Source organism: Ornithorhynchus anatinus, chromosome 6 (assembly GCF_004115215.2).
Source record: "Ornithorhynchus anatinus isolate Pmale09 chromosome 6, mOrnAna1.pri.v4, whole genome shotgun sequence".
NCBI classification, from domain to species: Eukaryota; Metazoa; Chordata; class Mammalia; order Monotremata; family Ornithorhynchidae; genus Ornithorhynchus; species Ornithorhynchus anatinus.
Genome location: NC_041733.1, coordinates 25,503,176 through 25,522,662, shown reverse-complemented (window position 1 = coordinate 25,522,662; position 19,487 = coordinate 25,503,176). Strand labels below are relative to the sequence as shown.

The window sequence follows — 19,487 nt, the reverse complement described above, 5'->3', positions numbered from 1 at the left end:
TAAAGTGCTTACTAGATGTCAAGCACTTTACTAAGCCTTAGGGTAGATACAGATAATCAGGTTCCAAATGGGGCTCACAGTCTAAATAGGAAGGAGAACAGGTATTAAATCCCCATTTTGCAGATGAGGGAACTTGGCCACAGAGTAGTTATTCATTCATTCAACAGTATTTATTGAGCGCTTACTATGTGCAGAGCACTGTACTAAGCGCTTGGAATGAACAAGTGGGCAACAGATAGAGACAGTCCCTGCCGTTTGATGGGCTTACAGTCTAATCGGGGGAGACGGACAGACAAGAACAATGGCAATAAATAGAGTCGAGGGGAAGAACATCTCGTAAAAACAATGGCAACTAAATAGAATCAAGGCGATGTACAATTCATTAACAAAATAAATAGGGTAAAGAAAATATATACAGTTGAGCGGACGAGTACAGTGCTGAGGGGATGGGAAGGGAGAGGGGGAGGAGCAGAGGGAAATGGGGGGAAAAGAGGGTTAAGCTGCGGAGAGGTGAAGGGGGTGTGGTAGAGGGAATAGAGGGAGAAGGGGAGCTCAGTCTGGGAAGGCCTCTTGGAGGAGGTGAGTTTGAAGTAGGGTTTTGAAGAGGGGAAGAGAATCAGTTTGGCGGAGGTGAGGAGGGAGGGCGTTCCAGGACCGCAGGAGGACGTGGCCCGGGGGTCAACGGCAGGATAGGCGAGACTGAGGGACGGTGAGGAGGTGGGCGGCAGAGGAGCGGAGCGTGCGGGGTGGGCGGTAGAAAGAGAGAAGGGAGGAGAGTGACATGCCAAAGGTCACACAGCAGACAAGCGCTGGAGCTGAGAATAGAACCAGGCTCTCTGACTCTTAGGCCCGTGCTCTTTCCACTAGGCTATGTTACTTCCCACTGATAGATTGTTTTAGGTGGTTTCCCACTGATAGATTTTTTTTTAATCTACCTACTTATCAATGGGAAACCAGTAAAATAATTTTCATCTCACAGGCAGCTTCATGGTATAATTCCAATATTTATGTTTTCTACTTGTAATTGCTAATAAATTGTCATATTTTGGTGAAAATAATATTAAGGGGTATCACATAAAAACTAATATTAGAATAAATATAGTTATTTTTAAGGGATTGTTTGCGTTTTTGCTAGGAGCAAAATAGCTAGCAGCATTTCTCTAGTGTGATGAAGAGATCACAATTTATAGAATATTACCAATTAGTTTTCCAAAGAAAAACACTAATATGACAGTCGCATACTAGTCAGACAGATCTTGGAGTGCTGAACAGCTCCAGAAACCTGACATTTAAAGAACACTTTTGCCCAAAACAAACAGTTGTGATCATGAAAATGAAAACCCAGGTTTGATGTAATATGCTTTAGGTGCTGCAGAATACAAATACAGCAGTGTGGACAGCATTTTTAAATGCTAGCCAACTGACTGTCTACATTGAACTAAATTGAAGGAGAAGCCAACCCTATGTAAAACAGACAATTAAATTTAAATGCCAAGGAAAAACATGGAATCTTACATGTATGGCCAAGAGGTGAGCCGAACCAACGTTTGCCAATTGTTCTGTCAAAATAATGTAAAGCAAAAGATAAGGATTGGGTTTTTGGAATTGAAATCAAATTATACTTGATCATCAAGAAACAAGTGATAATTTTTTATTAAGACTTGAGACTAATTTTAACTTTGCAGTGTTTTTGTTCATATATAAATATATAGGAGATGAGTTGCAAGCAAGCCAGAGTTGTCATTATTGTAATTGTGTTGGGCTCCAGAGCAGCTAGTATTTTCTGCAAGATGGCTTAATTGACAAAATGTGATTTCCAAACTAATTTCACAGCACATTCATCAAAAAAAGTATTTCATTTGTTTGTCAAGCTGAAAGTTCAGTAAAACAAATAAAATTTCTCAGCAGAGTCTCACACCTTCAATAAAAATATCATAAACCTAGGAAAAACATTATTTTGTGGAGGAATTGATTGGGGGGATTCGGTGGAAACATTTAAAAAGAAAATACTTACATTCATTTTGTCCTTGCGTCTTTCCTCCAAAAAACCATCTCTGCATCAAAAATATTTTGTGGTAACATTAAAAATTAAAATAAAGAGCCAAATACAAATTTTTCATCTTTAAAAATTAGCATAAAGATTCAGTTAAGACTAGTTTCAAGGAGCTACTTCTGATCCTCCCTTTTCTCATGGAATTATTTTTTCAGAGGCTTCAGTAACTCATTTTCAGGGTGAAAGATGGGGGTAATGAACACTAGAATAAGAAAAGGACTGCTGGCAAAGCAACCATTGGAGGAAGGTCTCTAGGGAGAGGAGAAGCCAGGGGTTGGGTCACGGGGAGGTGCTGAAGGAAAAGTAGGCTGGGGGATCAGAATTAATCAATCAGCTAATTGTATTTATTTAGTGCCTACTTTGTGCAGAGCACTGTACTGAGCACTTGGGAAAATACAATATTCCAGAGTTGGCAGGCACATTCCCTGCCCATAGGAAGAGTACAGTCTAAGGGGGAGATGGACATTAATATAAATAAATTATGGATATGTAAATAAGTGCCGTGGAGCTGAGGGTGGGATGAATAAAGGTGCAAATCTAAGTATAAATGTAAGTGTAATCCAGGCTCTTGAAAGAAAGGGAGGGGGATGGGTGGTACAATGAAGAACAAAGGACAGGGAAAGAAGGGACCTGGGGCAGAAGAGGAAGGAAGAGGGAGAGAGGTAGAAAAAAGAAGCAGGAAAAAATGGGGAAAGGACAACCAAAGTGACGAGGGAAAGTAAAATGTCCATCTGATCTGGTTGAGGACAAGGGATTTCCAATGGTGATACTGGCTGTGAGAGTTGAGTATGAAATAGTAATGAAGCAAGGACATTTCCTTTTTGGATCACCACTGATCCCAAAACTCCCTACGGGTCCTTTCCCGTCCATATTAGCTCCCACACACCTACCCGCCTTTAGCTCTGACCTCCAAGTCTGTGAGAATGAATTCACTGTCCTGAAATACACAGTTGAACTGTAAAAGATCAAGCAAATGCATTTTATTAGTCCATGCACCTTAATCTCTACAAAATCAATGAGCTAATATCATGCTTATATAACTGCACTAGTAATACTTAAATTTATTTTCTGATTGCTCTAATATCCACATTCCTCTTTTCATTTGACTAATAAATTTACAATGGCCTATAATCCAGTTATGAAAGCCTCAAAATAAGTCCCTGAAAACAAAATGGAGAGGATTATTTACCAAGAGCAGGGTGAAGTAGTCACAATTTCCCCAAATCATTCTGGACGGTGAGGCCAATGTTGGATAGGGATTGTCTCTCTTTGTGGCCGAATCGTACTTTCCAAACGCTTAGTACAGTGCTCTGCACACATTACGTGCTCAGTAAATACAATTGAATGAATGAATGAAATAACAATAACCAAGGGATATCAGTAAAGTGACCAGGACCAGAGGGAGTTAAATCCAAATCTAACCAAATAAACACAGCTCTTTTGGAACCAATGACTTTCCAAACTGTACTTTAACAAAGTGTCTGAAGCTGGAGTCTCCAAAGAGAGAAAGATAAAGTTAGTCTAACAAGCCTGGCAAAAATTGGTTCCAGGAATGGCGCCTTGTACAATGCTCAGTACCAGAGTGAGCACTCAGTAAATACTACTGATTGATCGATCAATTGATTGGAAAGCAAAAGCATCTTACCTGAGCCGAACTATCCTAAAAGACAGAATATCACTCCTAAATACTCAGGCCAAATCAGATTTTTTAAAAGTGAACATTTTTGCTAAATCATAGTTGGAACCCAGCGTGTGATCTGAAGGCAACTGACCTCCCTAGTGATAATGGCACAGCATTTTGCAGTATTAAATGATTCTGTGTGTCCTCCTTGAGGAATCTCAGGAAGAGCAGGTAGGATGATTTAATGGCCTAAAGGGGGGTTTCCCAGAATAAGACTGGGGATACCCTGATTTTTAAGAAGATTCTTCGGGGAGAGGGGAATGAGGAGGGGGTTCAGTTGAATATTGAAAAATAGGAGGAGAAGGTGGTTGGTGCCTACTGCAGCGTGGCGTGATGGCAAGAGCACGGGCTTGGGAGTCAGAGGACGTGGGTTCTTATCCCAGCTCCTCTACTTGTCTGCTCTGTAACCCTGGGGAAATATCTACCCCAAGGCATAAAATCAAAGGACACAATCAAAATTAACTCTCAAATGTCAGATTGGTGGAGGAATGGGAACAATCCATTCTATAAAAAATGAAGAAACATATTTACCCAAGCTTTAGCGATGTTCCATATGACAGCAGTTGCAGGAATTTCCGACTCTTCATCAAGGACTGAGAAGCTGATTTCAGTATTGTAGAAGGAAACAGTAACCACTAAAACCAAAGTGAATTATATTTTATTTCATTTAATGCAACGTGGTTTCTCTCTCATAAAGATTAATTATTTGAGACATTTTGGCTATAATAAATCCAGATTTCTTTACATCTTAAGAAAAGTAAATCTGATTCCTGCTCTTATTTATTTGACCAAAAACAAACGATCCAACTGACCACAGTGAAAGTAAAGTTGTAGGTTGAGGGAATTATCCTTTAAGATGTATTTGAGCCGATTAATTTCATCAGCACTTCCCTTAGACTTGGATTGTGGACACCTGAACTAAAATATATTAATGGGTGAGGGCTTGCAGTTAACTAGTCAGAAAACATTTAAAATTTATTTTCAGGAAAGAGTAATCACAATAAACTAGGTGCAATGACACAAAAATAGTAGACTTGACTCAGATCAAAAAATAGCTCTTCACAGAAACAGTATCCATTCAGTCAAATTTCTACTTGGGAATGTTACCATTCGACTACCATGGCCATTAATTCTGAGGCAAAAGCTTGTTTTTCCTTCTGTTTCCTTGATCTCCTTTTCTCTTCTCTGTTATTCCTACTCTCTGTTCTTAGTTTCACTATCAGTATCAATTTCAATATCAGGAAGTATAAAGTTGCTAAGGAAATCTAGTAAGTATTGTAATAATAATAATAATAATATTGGTATTTGTTAAGCGCTTACTATGTGCAGAGCACTGTTCTAAGCGCTGGGGTAGATACAAGGTCATCAGGTTGTCCCACGTGAGGCTCACAGTCTTAATTCCCATTTTACAGATGAGGTAACTGAGGCACAGAGACGTTAAGTGACTTGCCCACAGTCACACAGCTGCCAAGTGGCAGAGCCGGATTTCGAACCCAGCCCTCTGACTCCCAAGCCCGGGCTCTTTCCACTGAGCCACACTGCTTCTCTATTTGTACACTGTTATTTGGGTGCAAAAAATAGCCTGAAAGTTCTCCATGATGACCATGCTTGTCACTAACAGAGGTATCGGGTCTTTTTTTTAGATTTCTTTTTTAAATGGTATTTGTTAAGCACTTACTCTGTGCCAGCTACTGTACTAAGTGCTGGGGGAGATACGGGCTAATCAAGTTGGACACAGTCTCTGTACTTCTTGGGGCACACAGTCTTAATCCCCATTTTACAGATGAGGTAAGTGAGGCACCGAGAAGTTAAGTGACTTGCCCACGGTCACACAGCAGACAAGTGGTGGAGCCAGGATTAGAACCTAGATCCTTCTGACTCCCAGGTCCATGCTGACTCCACTAGGCCATGCTGCTTCTCATGGGTCTGGGGCAAGATATGATGTGAGAGTGTGACTTAAGACTGTGAGCCCCACGTGGGACAACCTGATTCCCCTGTGTCTACCCCAGCGCTTAGAACAGTGCTCGGCACATAGTAAGCGCTTAACAAATACCAACATTATTATTATTAGAGTGGACAGAGGTTCTTTGACTTGTGCATCTCTACAGGTTAGGATCTCTTCACTGGGTCAAGTGTCTTCTTGACCCAGAGCCCACCAGTTCAGACACCCAGGATTTACAACCAACAAGAAAGGGTCTTCCAGTTTAGAGCCTTGCTGGACCAGTACTGATCTGTATTTCCAGATTTCAGGGACACCAGAACCAGGCCTGCAGGGAAACAAATTGGGACTCAACCACTGCTGCTTAGATGTTTCTGACTCTCTGGGGCACACTCATTCCACACTGAGCAGTTTTTAGGCAAATTTTGTAAGGTGATTAAAAGTGTTCTCCTACCCGAGAGTTCTGTAGGAGCAGATGGTGTTGCTGCTTCCATTGAGAAATTTAAGAGGTCTGATCGTGTTGCCTCAGGTGCTGTAGAGGCTGAGAGGGAATGGGCAGGGATGAAAGGAATCTCAGTTGATCCCAAATAAAGTGTGGACTCAGGTGGTGTGAAAGGGGATGTGTGCTCAGTGGATACAGAGAGACGTGCAGTCTCAGCAGCAGAGGAATTAACAGTTGTTACGGAGCTAAGTGTGATTTCACCGGTAAGGGGAAATGCAGTCATTGTAGAGGACAGGGTGCTGATCTCCCTTGATGTGGGTGCGGCCTTGGCAGAAGAGAACGTGGGTGTGCTTCTGGGAAGCATCGATTTTGTCGTTAAGAAGCGAGATGTAAACAAGCTTGACTGTGGTGTGGTTTTGCCCACCATAGACATAGTCTCTGTAGCTCTGGTTGTAATCTCCACTGTTGAGATCTCAGTGTTTCGGGGAGCTGTCGACATGCGTACACTCTCCGCTATTACTGATGTAGCCTTCGTTGCAGTGGCTGTGTGTGCTTGAATGACTGTAGGTAATGTGGACCAAGGAGAAATCCCAACGGTTTTGGCTGCGCTCACAGGAACACTGGGCGAAGGTGCGGTATTCATGAATGACCCTGTAGGTTCTGACTCAGCGGTTGTAGAGATACGTGTAACCTGGGGCGCTGTGGAGGACTGTGGTGGCCTATTGGCAGGCCAACTAGCCGGGGACACACTAGGACCAGGTGTTGATTGAGTCGTGATCTCTAAAGTTATAGAAATAGAGGTGGGGTCAGAAGTCTTCAAAGAGGATGTAGGCAAAGGAGTTGTGGTCTTAGCAGGTGTGAATGTATGCTCAGTTGAAGTCTTGGCAGATGAGAACGTGGACGGGAGCTCGGCGGGTGCCGAGGTAACAATCATCCCAGTCTCCGGGACCGTAGAACATGGTAGAGCAGACGCGGGTACAAGGGTTGGTACAGAAGCTGTAGAAGGCTCACCAGAGAAGGTAGAAAGTGGCATACTGGCAGAAATTGTGGAAGGAGCAGTGGAGGAACCTAGGTCCGTCAGAGTGGGGATAAACAAGGGTGTGTTCACGCCTGGTGTACCTGTTGAGGCAATATCTACAGGGAATAATGTCGATATACTTCCAGAAAACCCAGATGTAGCCCCAGTTCTTACAGATGTGAAGGAAGGCCAGGCTTCTGTCAAAGTAACAGCTGTGGAAGTAACTGCAGAGGTTGGCATTTTCTCTGAAGCAGGAGATGTACGTTGGCTCGTAACAGGGAGAGCTGTAGATGCGGTCCCCAAAGGTAAAAACGATGCCGAATTCTGAGTATCTTCAGAATTAGAAGTAATATCTCCAGAGGTCACCACACCTTGCGACCAGGGCGGTCTTGTTACGAGTCCAGTTCCAGCAGAGATAGGAAATTCAGTAGCTATGGAAGTCGATGCTGATGAGGTGGTCTTAGGGCCAGTTCCGTGATATGCGAAAGTGGTAACTGATGAGGATATAGGTAAGTTCTCACCTGCTGCGGAAGATGGTGAAACCTTGACATCTTCTGAAGTGTGAATGTCTGTGGTTGGACGTGGCGGCGATGTAGCCTCAGCTATTTTAGATGTAGCTACTGGGTCAATACCTGCAGAAGACACAACCGTACCGCCAGACACAGTAGTTTCAGCTGATAGCGTTGACACTGTGGTCAGAACCAGTTGACTTGTTTGTGCCACTGTAGAGGAAACTGTACCAGTCTCATAATGGGTGGAGGTCTGAATGGCAGCAGGGTTTGTGGATGCAGTTGCCATTCCAGAAGTTGTGGAAAGAGATGGTGTCTCAACCATCAGAGGTGTAGGAGTGCTTTTCACCAATGGGGTTAAAGAGCCTACCGCAGAGGGAAGAAATGGGACCCCCTCTGTAGAGATTGCCACAATTTCAGAGGTAAAGAAGGTAGAAGAAACCTCCGGGTGTTTAGATGTCACCACAGTGTCACTAGATGTCGAAGGAGTTTCACCCAGACTGGAAGATGCAGAGGTCACAGTTGAAGTATCGGCTGGGAAGACTGTACGTGTAGTACTGAAGGATAAAGGCACGGTACTGACAGTCGTTGAAGAATCTGTTTTTAGCGCAACAGCAGAGGACAAAGAGGCCTCAGCAGTAGATGTGAATTCAGAGACTATCCCAGCCGGAATGCTCTGCCTACGGGGAGCTGTAGAGGCAGGAAACACAGAAGATTCGGCTTGCTCGCTCTCGGGTGCGAGTGTGGATACAAAAGCAGGGTAGAATTCTGTTCTCATTACAATATCCTGGGAATCTGTGGGTGTTGGCCTGCTCTTGGAAAGGGGCAGTGTGTTTGAAGTCCCGTCAGGCTGAACTACAGGAGTAGTCTCTGAAGGTAGGGATGCCCTGGCAGTTGGAGAAGCCACTGGAGAAGTTAGAGTCTCAGGTGGTGCTGCCGAATGAATAATTTCAGCAGACGGAGTCCACTGTGGAGTTGACAAAGCTATGGTCTCAGAAGATGTAGAACTTTGGGATGCTTCAGTCGTTGTGAGATTCAACTGGGAGGTGGTCAACGTAGTTTCGGCTTTACGCGTGAAAGTAGGGGCTGGCACTGTAGCTGTCGGGGCGTTCTCAGAGGGAGCAGTGGATGGATAAACCTCCGAATTCATACCGGTAATGAGATTCTTGGTAGGAATGGGTGAAGTTGTGAGCTCAGCTCGTTTAGATGTAGCCTGCGTAATTGAATATAGAGTGTCCATCATCATTTCAGTAGTTGGGAACCAAGTGGGCATCAGAGCTGTTGTGATGTGATCTATGTTTTCAGTAGCCAGAGAGGGAGGCTCTGAACGAGATGGTGTATGTGTAGGAATGATCTCTGAAGTCTTAAAAAGACTGGGTGATTTAGAGATCTCACTGTATGTGGAAGGAAATGAATCTTCTGCCGGGATAGGAGTAAGGGAAGATATCAAAGATGGGGATGAAGACTGAATTGAAGAAGACCGAGGTTCACTACTGGTAGACGTTGAAGAATGAGGCATTGCAGTAACTGAAAAAGTAATAGTGACCTCTGCAGAGGTGAGTCCAGAGTCTGCCATGGATGGTGTGGTAGTCAAAAGGGATTCTTCGAGTATAGCGGTAGAGTCGGTCTCCATAGGAAATGCTGTGGATGCTGCTTCCCCAGGGATGGTTACAGGCAAGGCCTGTATACTCATGGGCGTATATACAGTACTGGCATCTAATATTGAAGTCTGAGTTGGAGAATCTGTGGATTTTGTCACACTCTCAGGAGCAGAAGGCGTATCTGAAGTCATCATGGGTGGATACGTAACTGCGGATATCAGAGGTCCCTGTGATATAGCAGGTTGGGTGAAGATGGAGCTAGCTAGAGTCTCAGTTGATGCTGTTGTAGAGACTGTTTCCACATCTGGGGTCTTTCGTGAGACTGAATTAGGTGTTGTCATTGTAAATGCAGGCTTTGGGCTAATGTCATCAGTTGGTTCCGAAGGGGGAAGTTTAGTATCGACACCAGGAGAGGTCAGTACAGATAGGGTAGAGAGAGGTGTATTCTCAAGCGTTGTATACACCGCAGTAACTTCAGTATATGGAGAGGTACCTGAGTTGATGGTCGGCCTGGGGGAAGATACAGTGTCAGCTTGCTTGGATACAGTGGTAGCTATTGTAACTGTAGTCAAACTGAAATCCACAGGAGATGTTAGGCTGAAGGATGTAGTCAAACCTGTATTGTCAACTAATAGGGATGTAGGTTCAGTCCAGGTTGGCATAGACGGAAATGTTGTTTCGGAAAATGATGAAACAGCTTTGGTCTTAGGAAAGGAACTCCAAGGGGTAATGGTATCTGAGAATGGAGTAGGTGCCCTCTCAGGTATCGTGGGAGAAGGGGTAGCCTCAGGCTCTCCAGGCCCGGAGGTAGTCTCAGAGCCGGGGGACATAGACGTAATCTCGGCAGTGACAGCCTTAGCAACAGTGGGAGCTTCAGGGGGTGGTGAGTCACTTCCAAGAGCATTGGATGTAAAAAACAACTGTAGTGCCGTGGAGGTCAATCTGGCCTCATCGACTGTGGAAATAGCTGGAGTCTGAGCAGAAGTGGAGGTCAATCGAGTGGTCTCGGCAGGCCTGTTTGGAAGTGGAGACGCAAGAGCCGTCGACGTAGGTTCGGCCTGAACTGCAGCAGACGTAGCTGCCGTCTGAGTTCCGGTGACCATAGACGCAGCAGCGGCAGTTATGGAGGTGGGTGTAAATGCAGGTGGCAGGGATACGGATGTGCTCTTAGCTACAGCTGTCTCGTCGGTAGTAGACAGAGGGCCGATCCTAGCAGTCGTCGGTGCAGCTGAAAATCGGCTAGATGTCGAGGTAGGAGCAGGCCCAGGCATTGAGGACGTGGATGGGGTCCGAGGCGACACTGGAGTTAATGCAGTCTTAGTGGATGAGTACAGAGGAGTTGCCTGGGTATTGACTGACAGAGCTACAGCCTCAGAAGTTGTGGGGAAAAGCGAATCCCCAGTGGATAGATAGGTAAATATAGCATTTGTGGATTTGGGGGCAGTCTCAACAGACAGAGATGGAAATATTGTTGCCGTCGATGCAGTTGCAGGAGTAGCTTCAGTGGCTGCGGATATTTTCGGAGTAGGCCAGGACATGGATCCTGAAGGAGATGTGAAGTCAGAAGCTGTCAAGACAGTTGAAACCCCACTGGCTTTGGGACTGTCAGAAAGTGAGGGTAGAGTCTCTGTAGGTAGAGTCTGTGAGGTAGACGCTATCCAAGCATTTGAGAATGTAGATGAGGTACTTAGAGGCATCTCTGAAGAGGGCAACTCAGTCTCTTGAGGATTTGAGCCAGTGCTTCGTGACGGTGATGTCACATTTGAATGTTGGGAAACAAATGGACTCGTTCCTTCAACTGTTATATTGTCAGAGGCTCCTGAAAAATTGGAGAAAGTGTTAATCCACCTTTAATATAGAACTGAAAACTCCAGTTCCTTTTCATTTGTAGAATAGAAAATAAATTATTTAAACACTCTTCTTTAGAGAAGTCTGCTCTTTTATAGTTTACTCAGTTTTGTTCTAGACCAAGGTAACTAGAAGAGCTACCAAGAGAGTACATGTTCCATAATGTGAAAATATTAAAGATTTGATGATCAACTTTATGGCCTTGGGGACTGACTAATCTAGAATAGGCATTGTGGAAGTGTCTAAAATGGATTTCTAACATTGGTTCCCAACCTAGATTATAGACCATGACAGGTTGGTACAGTAAATTCAGTATCCTTCCCCGTCTCCCAAAATACTCCCCAACAAGAAGCAGAGTGGCACAGTGGAAAGTGCATGAACCTGGGAGTCAGAGCACCTGGGTTCTGGCTCTGCCACTTGTCTGCTGTGTGACTTTGGTCAAGTCACTTTCCATCTCTGTGCCTCAATTCCCTTACCTGCAAAATGGGGATTCAATACCTGTTCGCCCTCCTAGTTGCAAAATGGGGATTCAGTGCCTGTTCCTCCTCCTACTGATTATCTTGTATCTACCCCAGCACTTAAAACAGAGCTTGGTACAGAGTAAGCGCATAACAAATACCACAGTTATTAGGTTCACGATAGGTTTTTACCTTGCTTATCTATGACTTCCACGACCAGTGTAACTTTTGTCAGGAAATCTTAGTTATTCATATTGAAATATTGGTTTCCAATCCCTCCTCCTCCTCTGATTTTTGGGCAGATCTGCCCAGTCAATTGATTGCCTTGCCTAGGCTGGATTTTATTGGTGAGGCTAGTATTACACAAGAAATCCTACCCCGCATATGGCAGTAAACATAAACCACACATATCGGGGAGTGGAGTACCCCACTTCTGGTTTAACCTGATGCCCAAACCCCCATCCTCAAGCCTGATAAGTTTTCTGATTACCAAGAAGCAGCATGGCCTGGTGGAAAGAACGTGGACCTGGGAGTAAGAGGACCTGGGTTCTAATCCCAGATCCGCCATTTGCCTATTGTATGATGTTGTATAGTTAGGTGACTTCACTGTGCAAATGTTTCTTCTTCCATAAAATGGGGATTAATTATCTGTTCTCCTTCCCCATTAGATTGTGGGTCCCATGTGGGATGGGAACTGTGTCCATTCTGATTATCTTGTGTCTGCCCCAGTGCTTAGTACAGCTCTTGGCTCAAGAGTAAGCACTTAACAGATATCACAATTATTGCTATCATCATTATTATTATTATTGTTATTATCTTCCCCTGTCAATGCCCCCCCCCACACATACACACTAAAAGGAGTAAGAGCAGGATGGGAAAAAAGAGAACACAAACTGAAGGAAGACAGAGAGAGAAGAAAAGGAAGTAAAGGAGCTGGTTCCAGAACTTAATGTGCTAAATCAAGGCCCCTGCTCCCAAATTCCCTATAACTGCCCTGACTGCACAGGGGCACAACAGAAGTAAAGTGTTCCCCTTTGGGAAAGAATGTAGAAAACTAAAAATGCTAAGAAGAGAAGCGGGAAAAAAGAAAGGGAAAGGAAAAATAAAATGTAACTCTTTCAAATGAAACAAAAGCCAGTCAGCCCAAGAAAAGACAAAACAATCAGTGGGAAGAAGATATCCCAAAGAAAAACAGGAAGAAAGGTGGGGCAAAAGCACAGAAGTATAATGTATTCTTTCCTACCTGTGAAGAATCCTTATGTATAAGGGCTGTTACAGCAAAAGAATTGAATTAAAGAGCAAATGCTATGATCATCACTGGAAAAGTTTTTTCATAATTTAGTTCTGTGCCTGTACTCCCTGTAAAACTTAAACTAAACATTTATTTATCCAGGCCTTGCTGTTTTCATTTATGAAGTATGAATATACATGTCAACTCATGGGAATGGCAAAAGCCAACTTATATCTTAAGTCATCTGGCAAAATGTACTGTGTATTACTGAAATTATTGGCAGGTGTGAAAAAGAAGTTTTATTTATAAGAAATCATTTATTCTCTGTCGTGTGTCGATGCAAGTAGAGTGTCAAGGCTAAGGCTGAGTGAGTGCTAAGGCATTCAATTTGAGATTTCATTTTGATTTATTCACCTTATATTAACACTGAGTGTTTTCCTAGCCACATGTCTCATCTGTCTTTTTCCATCAGCCATGATTTTTAGAAATGTGATTTATGCCCACTCATTAGACTAAGTGATTTTTGGGGATGCAGGTGACCAAGCCTACAGCTGAGTACCAAACCCATGTGCCAATACACTGGAATCAGCACTCAGTTTGCTCCGTAAGGTTATAATGAAGACAGTTTGGGATTTGCGAAATGGAAAATGTAGTCCATTTGCCAAACAATAAATGAGTAATGAATCACTATTTAGGAGAGAGTGTCAGACTCCAACTAACGCGTCTAGGTCCAGAGCAGAATTGAACCTGCCACCTGGAAGCCTGTGAACACATGTAATAATTGTTTCGGTGAATGGACACTCTCCACTGTCTAGAGTACCAGAACAGAAGTAGCAGGTGGGTAATAGAAATTCACTGGAAAGCAAAATCTCATTTACGTAGTGATGGTATTTACCAAATGCTTACTACAGCGTGGCTCAGTGGAAAGAGCCTGGGCTTCGGAGTCAGAGGTCATGACTCCCGGCTCTGCCACTTGTCAGCTGTGTGACTGTGGGCAAGTCACTTCACTTCTCTGTGCCTCAGTTACCTCATCTGTAAAATGGGGATTAACTGTGAGCCTCACGTGGGACAACCTGATTCCCCTGTGTCTACCCCAGCACTTAGAACAGTGCTCGGCACATAGTAAGCGCTTAACAAATACCAACATTATTAGAACAGTGCTCTGCACATAGTAAGTGCTTAACAAATACCAACATTATTATTATTATTATTAAGTGCCCAATTTTGTACTAAGCCCTGAGGTAATTACAAAACAATGAGATCGAACACAGTCCCTGTCCTTCATTAGGATCACAATCAAAGAGCACCTTTATCTTGTCCTCAGTTTACAGAGGAGGACAACGTGGCCTGAGGGGTTAAGCAACTTGCCCAAGGTCACACGGCAGCCCAGTGGCACAGCTGGGACTAGACTCCAAATCTCTCACCCCGAATCTCAGCCTCTTTCCACTAGGCCTGCTCATTTTAGTTAATAATTTCTACCACTTGTTCTTCCGTACTTTTTTTCCTGAATAGAAACTAGTAAAATTAAACAATTTGAGTTTCAGTCTCTTTATGGTCCAAATGGCCAAACCGCAGATCACACAGAAAGTGTGGTAGATCAAACACCTGGATAAGCTAAAAAAAAAAAGCCTAGATAACCACCTCTTAAATACCTGAAAATTGACTATATAGCAATTTAATGTATGTTCCATTATTCTAACTGGCATATATGGAACATATGGAACATATGGAATAATGGAACATACATTAAATTGCTCCCAAGTAGCTAAATAATTATATGAATTTTCAATTAGTCAATTTCAGGATTTTTCAGGATTTTTCTATACTACTAAACTCAACTAGTAACGTATAATGTTTACTTTTTGTGGAACCAGGGACAGAAAGCAAAATGAGTCATATCGAACGTAATCTACAATATACTGTACTTCCTTATGGGGAAGAAGTCTTTCTTTCCTAGGTTACTCACCGCAGCGTAGGCTGTCATCCGTCACGGGGGTTATATTGTTGAAGAACCAGGTATCTTTGCCCCAGCTAACCAAGTTGCCATCTAAACATGTTGAAAATTCCCCATTTTCTAAGATGCGGTCCCAGAGTTGAAAGTAATACAAGCTGCCCAAGAAGCTGTGGGTCTGAATTTCATCCTGGTTCTCTACGGAATGACCCAGGACCAAGTTCCCATTGGCTTTGAGATTCTGGGGATCTTTTAGCACAAACAGTATTCTTTCTTCCTGAAGGAAGAGTTCTAGCAGTCCCTTCACACCATCCCAGATTAAGCATATCGTGTGCCACTGGAAAGGTTGCACATCCATGCCAATAAGAAAAGTTTGACCCAAGTGGGACAATACAAGCTGCTTGTAGTCTACTACAAGCCCAAGCTCCAAGACTTCTGAACCCAAGGAGATGTTGCTAGTAACATATGAAAAAGCCGTCCAAGGGTTCGGGTTTAGAGTCCAATACAAGTCTATGCATGTAGTAAATCGGTCAAGTTCAGGAATACTCTTGTTGGCCAACTTCACGTATTTATCATTTCTTCCCTGGACATTCAGCTTTTTTCCTCGCAGGAGAGTTGCTTCTGTCAAAATGAAAGGAGAAAAGAGAAATGTACGTATCTGAAGAAGTGTGTGATTACACTTGCTGAATTCCTAAAGACAAAGTGCAGTGACTCATACAAGACACACACACACACACACACACACACGTATTTTCACTATCCCTGCCTTCATCCTGCCAAGAATCATACTTTTTTTGTAGCTTCCCAGCTTTCAGCCCCAACTCCTTGACTCGTCTTATGCTGTCGAGTCAAGCCGACCCATAGCGACACCATGGACACATCTCTCCCAGAACGCCCACCTCCATCTGCAGTCATTCCAGTAGTGTATCCATAGAGTTTTCTTGGTAAAAATACGGAAGTGGTTTACCATTGCCCTCTTCTCTGCAGTACACTTGAGTCTCCACCCTTGACTCTCTCTCATGCTACTGTTGCCCAGCACAGGTGAATTTTGATATGTAGCAGATTGCCTTCCATTCACTAGCCACTGCCCAGGCTAGGCCAGGCCAGAGAAGCAGCGTGGCTCAGTGGAAAGAGCCCGGGCTTTGGAGTCAGAGGTCATGAGTTCAAATCCCGGCTCTGCCACTTGCCAGCTGTGTGGCTGTGGGCAAGTCGCTTCACTTCTCTATGCCTCAGTTACCTCATCTGTAAAATGGGGATGAAGTCTGTGAGCCCCACGTGGGACAACCTGATTCCCCTGTATCTACCCCAGCGCTTAGAACAGTGCTCTGCACATAGTAAGCGCTTAACAACTACCATCATTATTAGGAATGGAATGGGAATGCCTCTGTTTGACTCTCCCTCTTGTATCTGAGACTGGTAGAGTACTGGAAGCTCTCCAGGTGTGACCCTGAGAGGAGCCCCAACTCCTACCCAAGACGAAAATGGGAGCTTCTAACAGAGAGACAAAAAAGGGGCCAAGGGACTTGAGGGCTTCTACCAGTGACTTTTCTTTCTTGACAGCAGCCAGCAGTATCTCAAGCCTGCCCTAACCCCTCTCCTGCTCCCATGAAAGAAGAGAATGTAGAGAACCAGCAACCCACTGAAGCAATCCATGTTATCTGCAATTAATAATAGTTATCTGCAATTAATGATATCACAGAGGTGCTAGTTGAAAATCATCTTAAAGACCCATATAAAGAGAACCACATAACCTATCCCTTCTGTCCACTTGCTTGGGCTCTCTGCAGCTCCCCTGATTTATTCTTCCCACTATTACTTTTGGGCTTTAAGTAATACATCATCGTTTATAAAATAACACCTGATACGATTGTAGACTCACTATTAATAATGATGATAATAAGAATTGTGGTATTTGTTAAGCACTTGCTAAACCCTGGGATAGCAACATTATATTGTTTGCAGATTGGCCACAGTGCCTGTCCCACGTGGGGCTTAGAGTCTAAGGGAGAAAGAGAACTGGTGTCTAAAGAACAAGGATCCTGACTTTTAATTCTATTGTATATTCTCAAGTGCCTAGTACAGTACACTCAGTAAATATGATCAATGATTATTCATTTTTATAAAGGACTGTGAAAGGGTACTTGCTATTCAATCAATCAATCAACTGTATTTACTGAGCATTTACTGTGTGCAAAGCACTGTACTAGGTACTTGGGAGAGTTCAATTCAAACCACAACCAGCCCCACATTGCTATTTACTGGAAATAGTTATTGTTTATACTAAGGATCCACAAATATTCACTTATACTCTCCATCCTTTTCATCCACAAATACTGTATTAAGATACTTGGAAACAATTCCTTTGTCCTTAAGTGTTAATCTTGAGTAACGGTAGTCATTCTTTCACTCTATAGCAAATCAGAATTTCCATAGCAGGGCAAAGGATTTCCCAGGATACAATGATTGGTCGCTGGGAGTAACTTCCAGGGGTGGTTTCTGTGAGGTCCTGGATGACATCAGTGGTGGTTATTGTCAGGTTGAGGCTGGGGTGGGGCTGGGAAAAATTCCGGAGCAGGCGCTGCTGCTCCAGATCAGTATTGGCTAATGCTTTGTAAAACATTTCAATCCTACCCTCCTCTGAGGAAATCCAAACAATAATAATAACCGTGCTATTAAGTTATTTGCTTATTTGCTTATTTCGAAGTAGCATGGCTCAATGGAAAGAGCCTGTGCTTGGGAGTCAGAGGTCATGGGTTCTGTGGGTCATGGCCACTTGTCAGCTGTGTTACTGTGGACAAGTCACTCAACTTCTCTTGCCTCAGTTACCTCATCTGTAAAATGGGGATAAAGACTGTGAGCCTCACATGGGACAACCTGATTACCCTGTAAATCTATCCCAGCGCTTAGAACGGTGCTCTGCACATAGTAAGCACTTAACAAAGACCAACATTATTTTAGAGAAGCAGCATGGCTCAGTGGAAAGAGCACGGGCTTGGGAGTTAGAGGTCATGGGTTCAACTCCCGGCTCTGCCACTTGTCAGCTGTGGGACTGTGGGCAAGTCACTTAATTTCTCTGGGCCTCAGTTACCTCATCTGTAAAATGAGGATTAACTGTGAGCCTCACGTGGGACAACCTGATGACCTTATATCTACCCCAGCACTTACAACAGTGCTCTGTTGATAGTAAGCGCTTAACAAATACCAACATTATTATTAAGTGCTCACTATTATTTTTCCAGACACTGTACTAAACTCTGGGGTAGATAAAAGGTAATCGAGTTGGACAGAGTCCCAGTCCCACATAGGGCTCACAGTCTTAATTCCCATTTTACAGGTGAAGTAACCGAAGCACAGAGAAGTGAAGTAACTTGCCTAAAATCACACAGCAGACAAGTGGTGGAACCGAGATTAGAACCTTCTGACTCCCAGACCTGTGCTCTATCCACCATCCTGCTTCTTGATTCTTGTATATTTTGAAGAATCTCTAGTTCAAGTACATAGGATTCTTGAGACAGAAGTACAATAAAAACATCTGTGTGCTTACCTCTACCCCATATATCGGCATTGAGCTGAATTTATACTCTTCAGACTTTGGCAGAACCAAGAATTTTTGGTTTGTGTATAATAGCAGTCAACAAGAAAATTAAATGAAAGCAGTAACATTTCACTAGCAATGTTTTTCAGATACAGCGAATACATCATTTAAGTAGAAAAAAGTACATATACATTTTCTTACCTGTGAAAAAGATCAAAGTGGAAATTACAATCAATCCATAAAGCTTTTTCCTCGGTTGCCGATATTTGAAACTATGCCCTTTCATTGTTTAAACTTATATTCAGAAAATGAGATTCTGAAAAAATTTTGAAAGTTATTATAAAATCAGAATTATCCTCCCTATATTCCAAGATAATTTTCCTGAGACTAGGACTAACAATGAGTTTTAAGAATCTTGAAAATAATCCATGTTAAGAGGTTTTACCCTACACATGTTTGTTAGCAAGACTGCATTTTAATTTACTGGCATATATGATAAAATATATTTTTAATGTCAATCGTATTTATCACCTCTGTTGTCACAGACCTTTGATACTTCATTGAATGAGTTTACTGGTGATAAACACATTCTTTTAATTATTATTTCATATTATTAAGCAATTTCTTCAAAATACTTAAACTGTGATAAAAGTCTATTGGCTGTTAAGTGATCTTTGAGGTGTTTTCATCTCCCTTCCCCCCACAGATAATACACCACCTCCATTTGTCTTCCCAGGACCCAAGGTAAGTCAAAGAAATGAACTCAGAAAACAGAGGTACCTGTGAGTTTATCTATTTCCAGAGCAGAGGACAGCTGTTGGGATGGTGAGAAAGCTCAAACTATTTCTTACCATCCTGAGGATTTATGGCTTCAACCTCTTGAATTGTGTCTACATGGACAAAGTACTATAAAGAATTGAGACTTAATCTATCAGCATACCAAAAGAACAAGAGGGGTTTGATTTGGGCCTATGTCTTCCACTTATCAAGTTTCTAGCATCTTACCCTAGAATGTAAATTCCTCATGGGCAGGGATTGTGTCTACCAACTCTGTTGTAGTGTACTTTCCCAAGTGCTTAGTCCAGTGCTCTGCACACAGTAAGTGCTCAATGAATACCATTGATTGTCTGAATAGCTTAATTTTCTTTTGCATTCTGTCTAATAGATTGAATTCGGATTTCTTTGAAGGGCTAAATTCATTCTCAAATTGTTTAAACTGTA

At 43.0% G+C, this 19,487-nt stretch overlaps 1 protein-coding gene across 1 annotated transcript in view; it reads right to left on the bottom strand.

Moving 5' to 3' along the window:
- ADGRG4 (adhesion G protein-coupled receptor G4) overlaps window positions 1-18,552 on the bottom strand; it is a 45,056-nt gene extending 26,504 nt beyond the window's left edge. The window contains exons 1-6 of the mRNA XM_039912448.1: window positions 18,468-18,552; window positions 14,747-15,352; window positions 6,187-11,062; window positions 4,266-4,365; window positions 3,699-3,713; window positions 2,944-3,008 (exon numbers count right to left, since the gene is read on the bottom strand). Coding sequence (XP_039768382.1) covers window positions 2,944-3,008; window positions 3,699-3,713; window positions 4,266-4,365; window positions 6,187-11,062; window positions 14,747-15,352; window positions 18,468-18,552 — 5,747 coding nt within the window. The remainder of the gene's footprint in view (window positions 1-2,943; window positions 3,009-3,698; window positions 3,714-4,265; window positions 4,366-6,186; window positions 11,063-14,746; window positions 15,353-18,467) is intronic.
- Window positions 18,553-19,487: the final 935 nt, after the last annotated feature.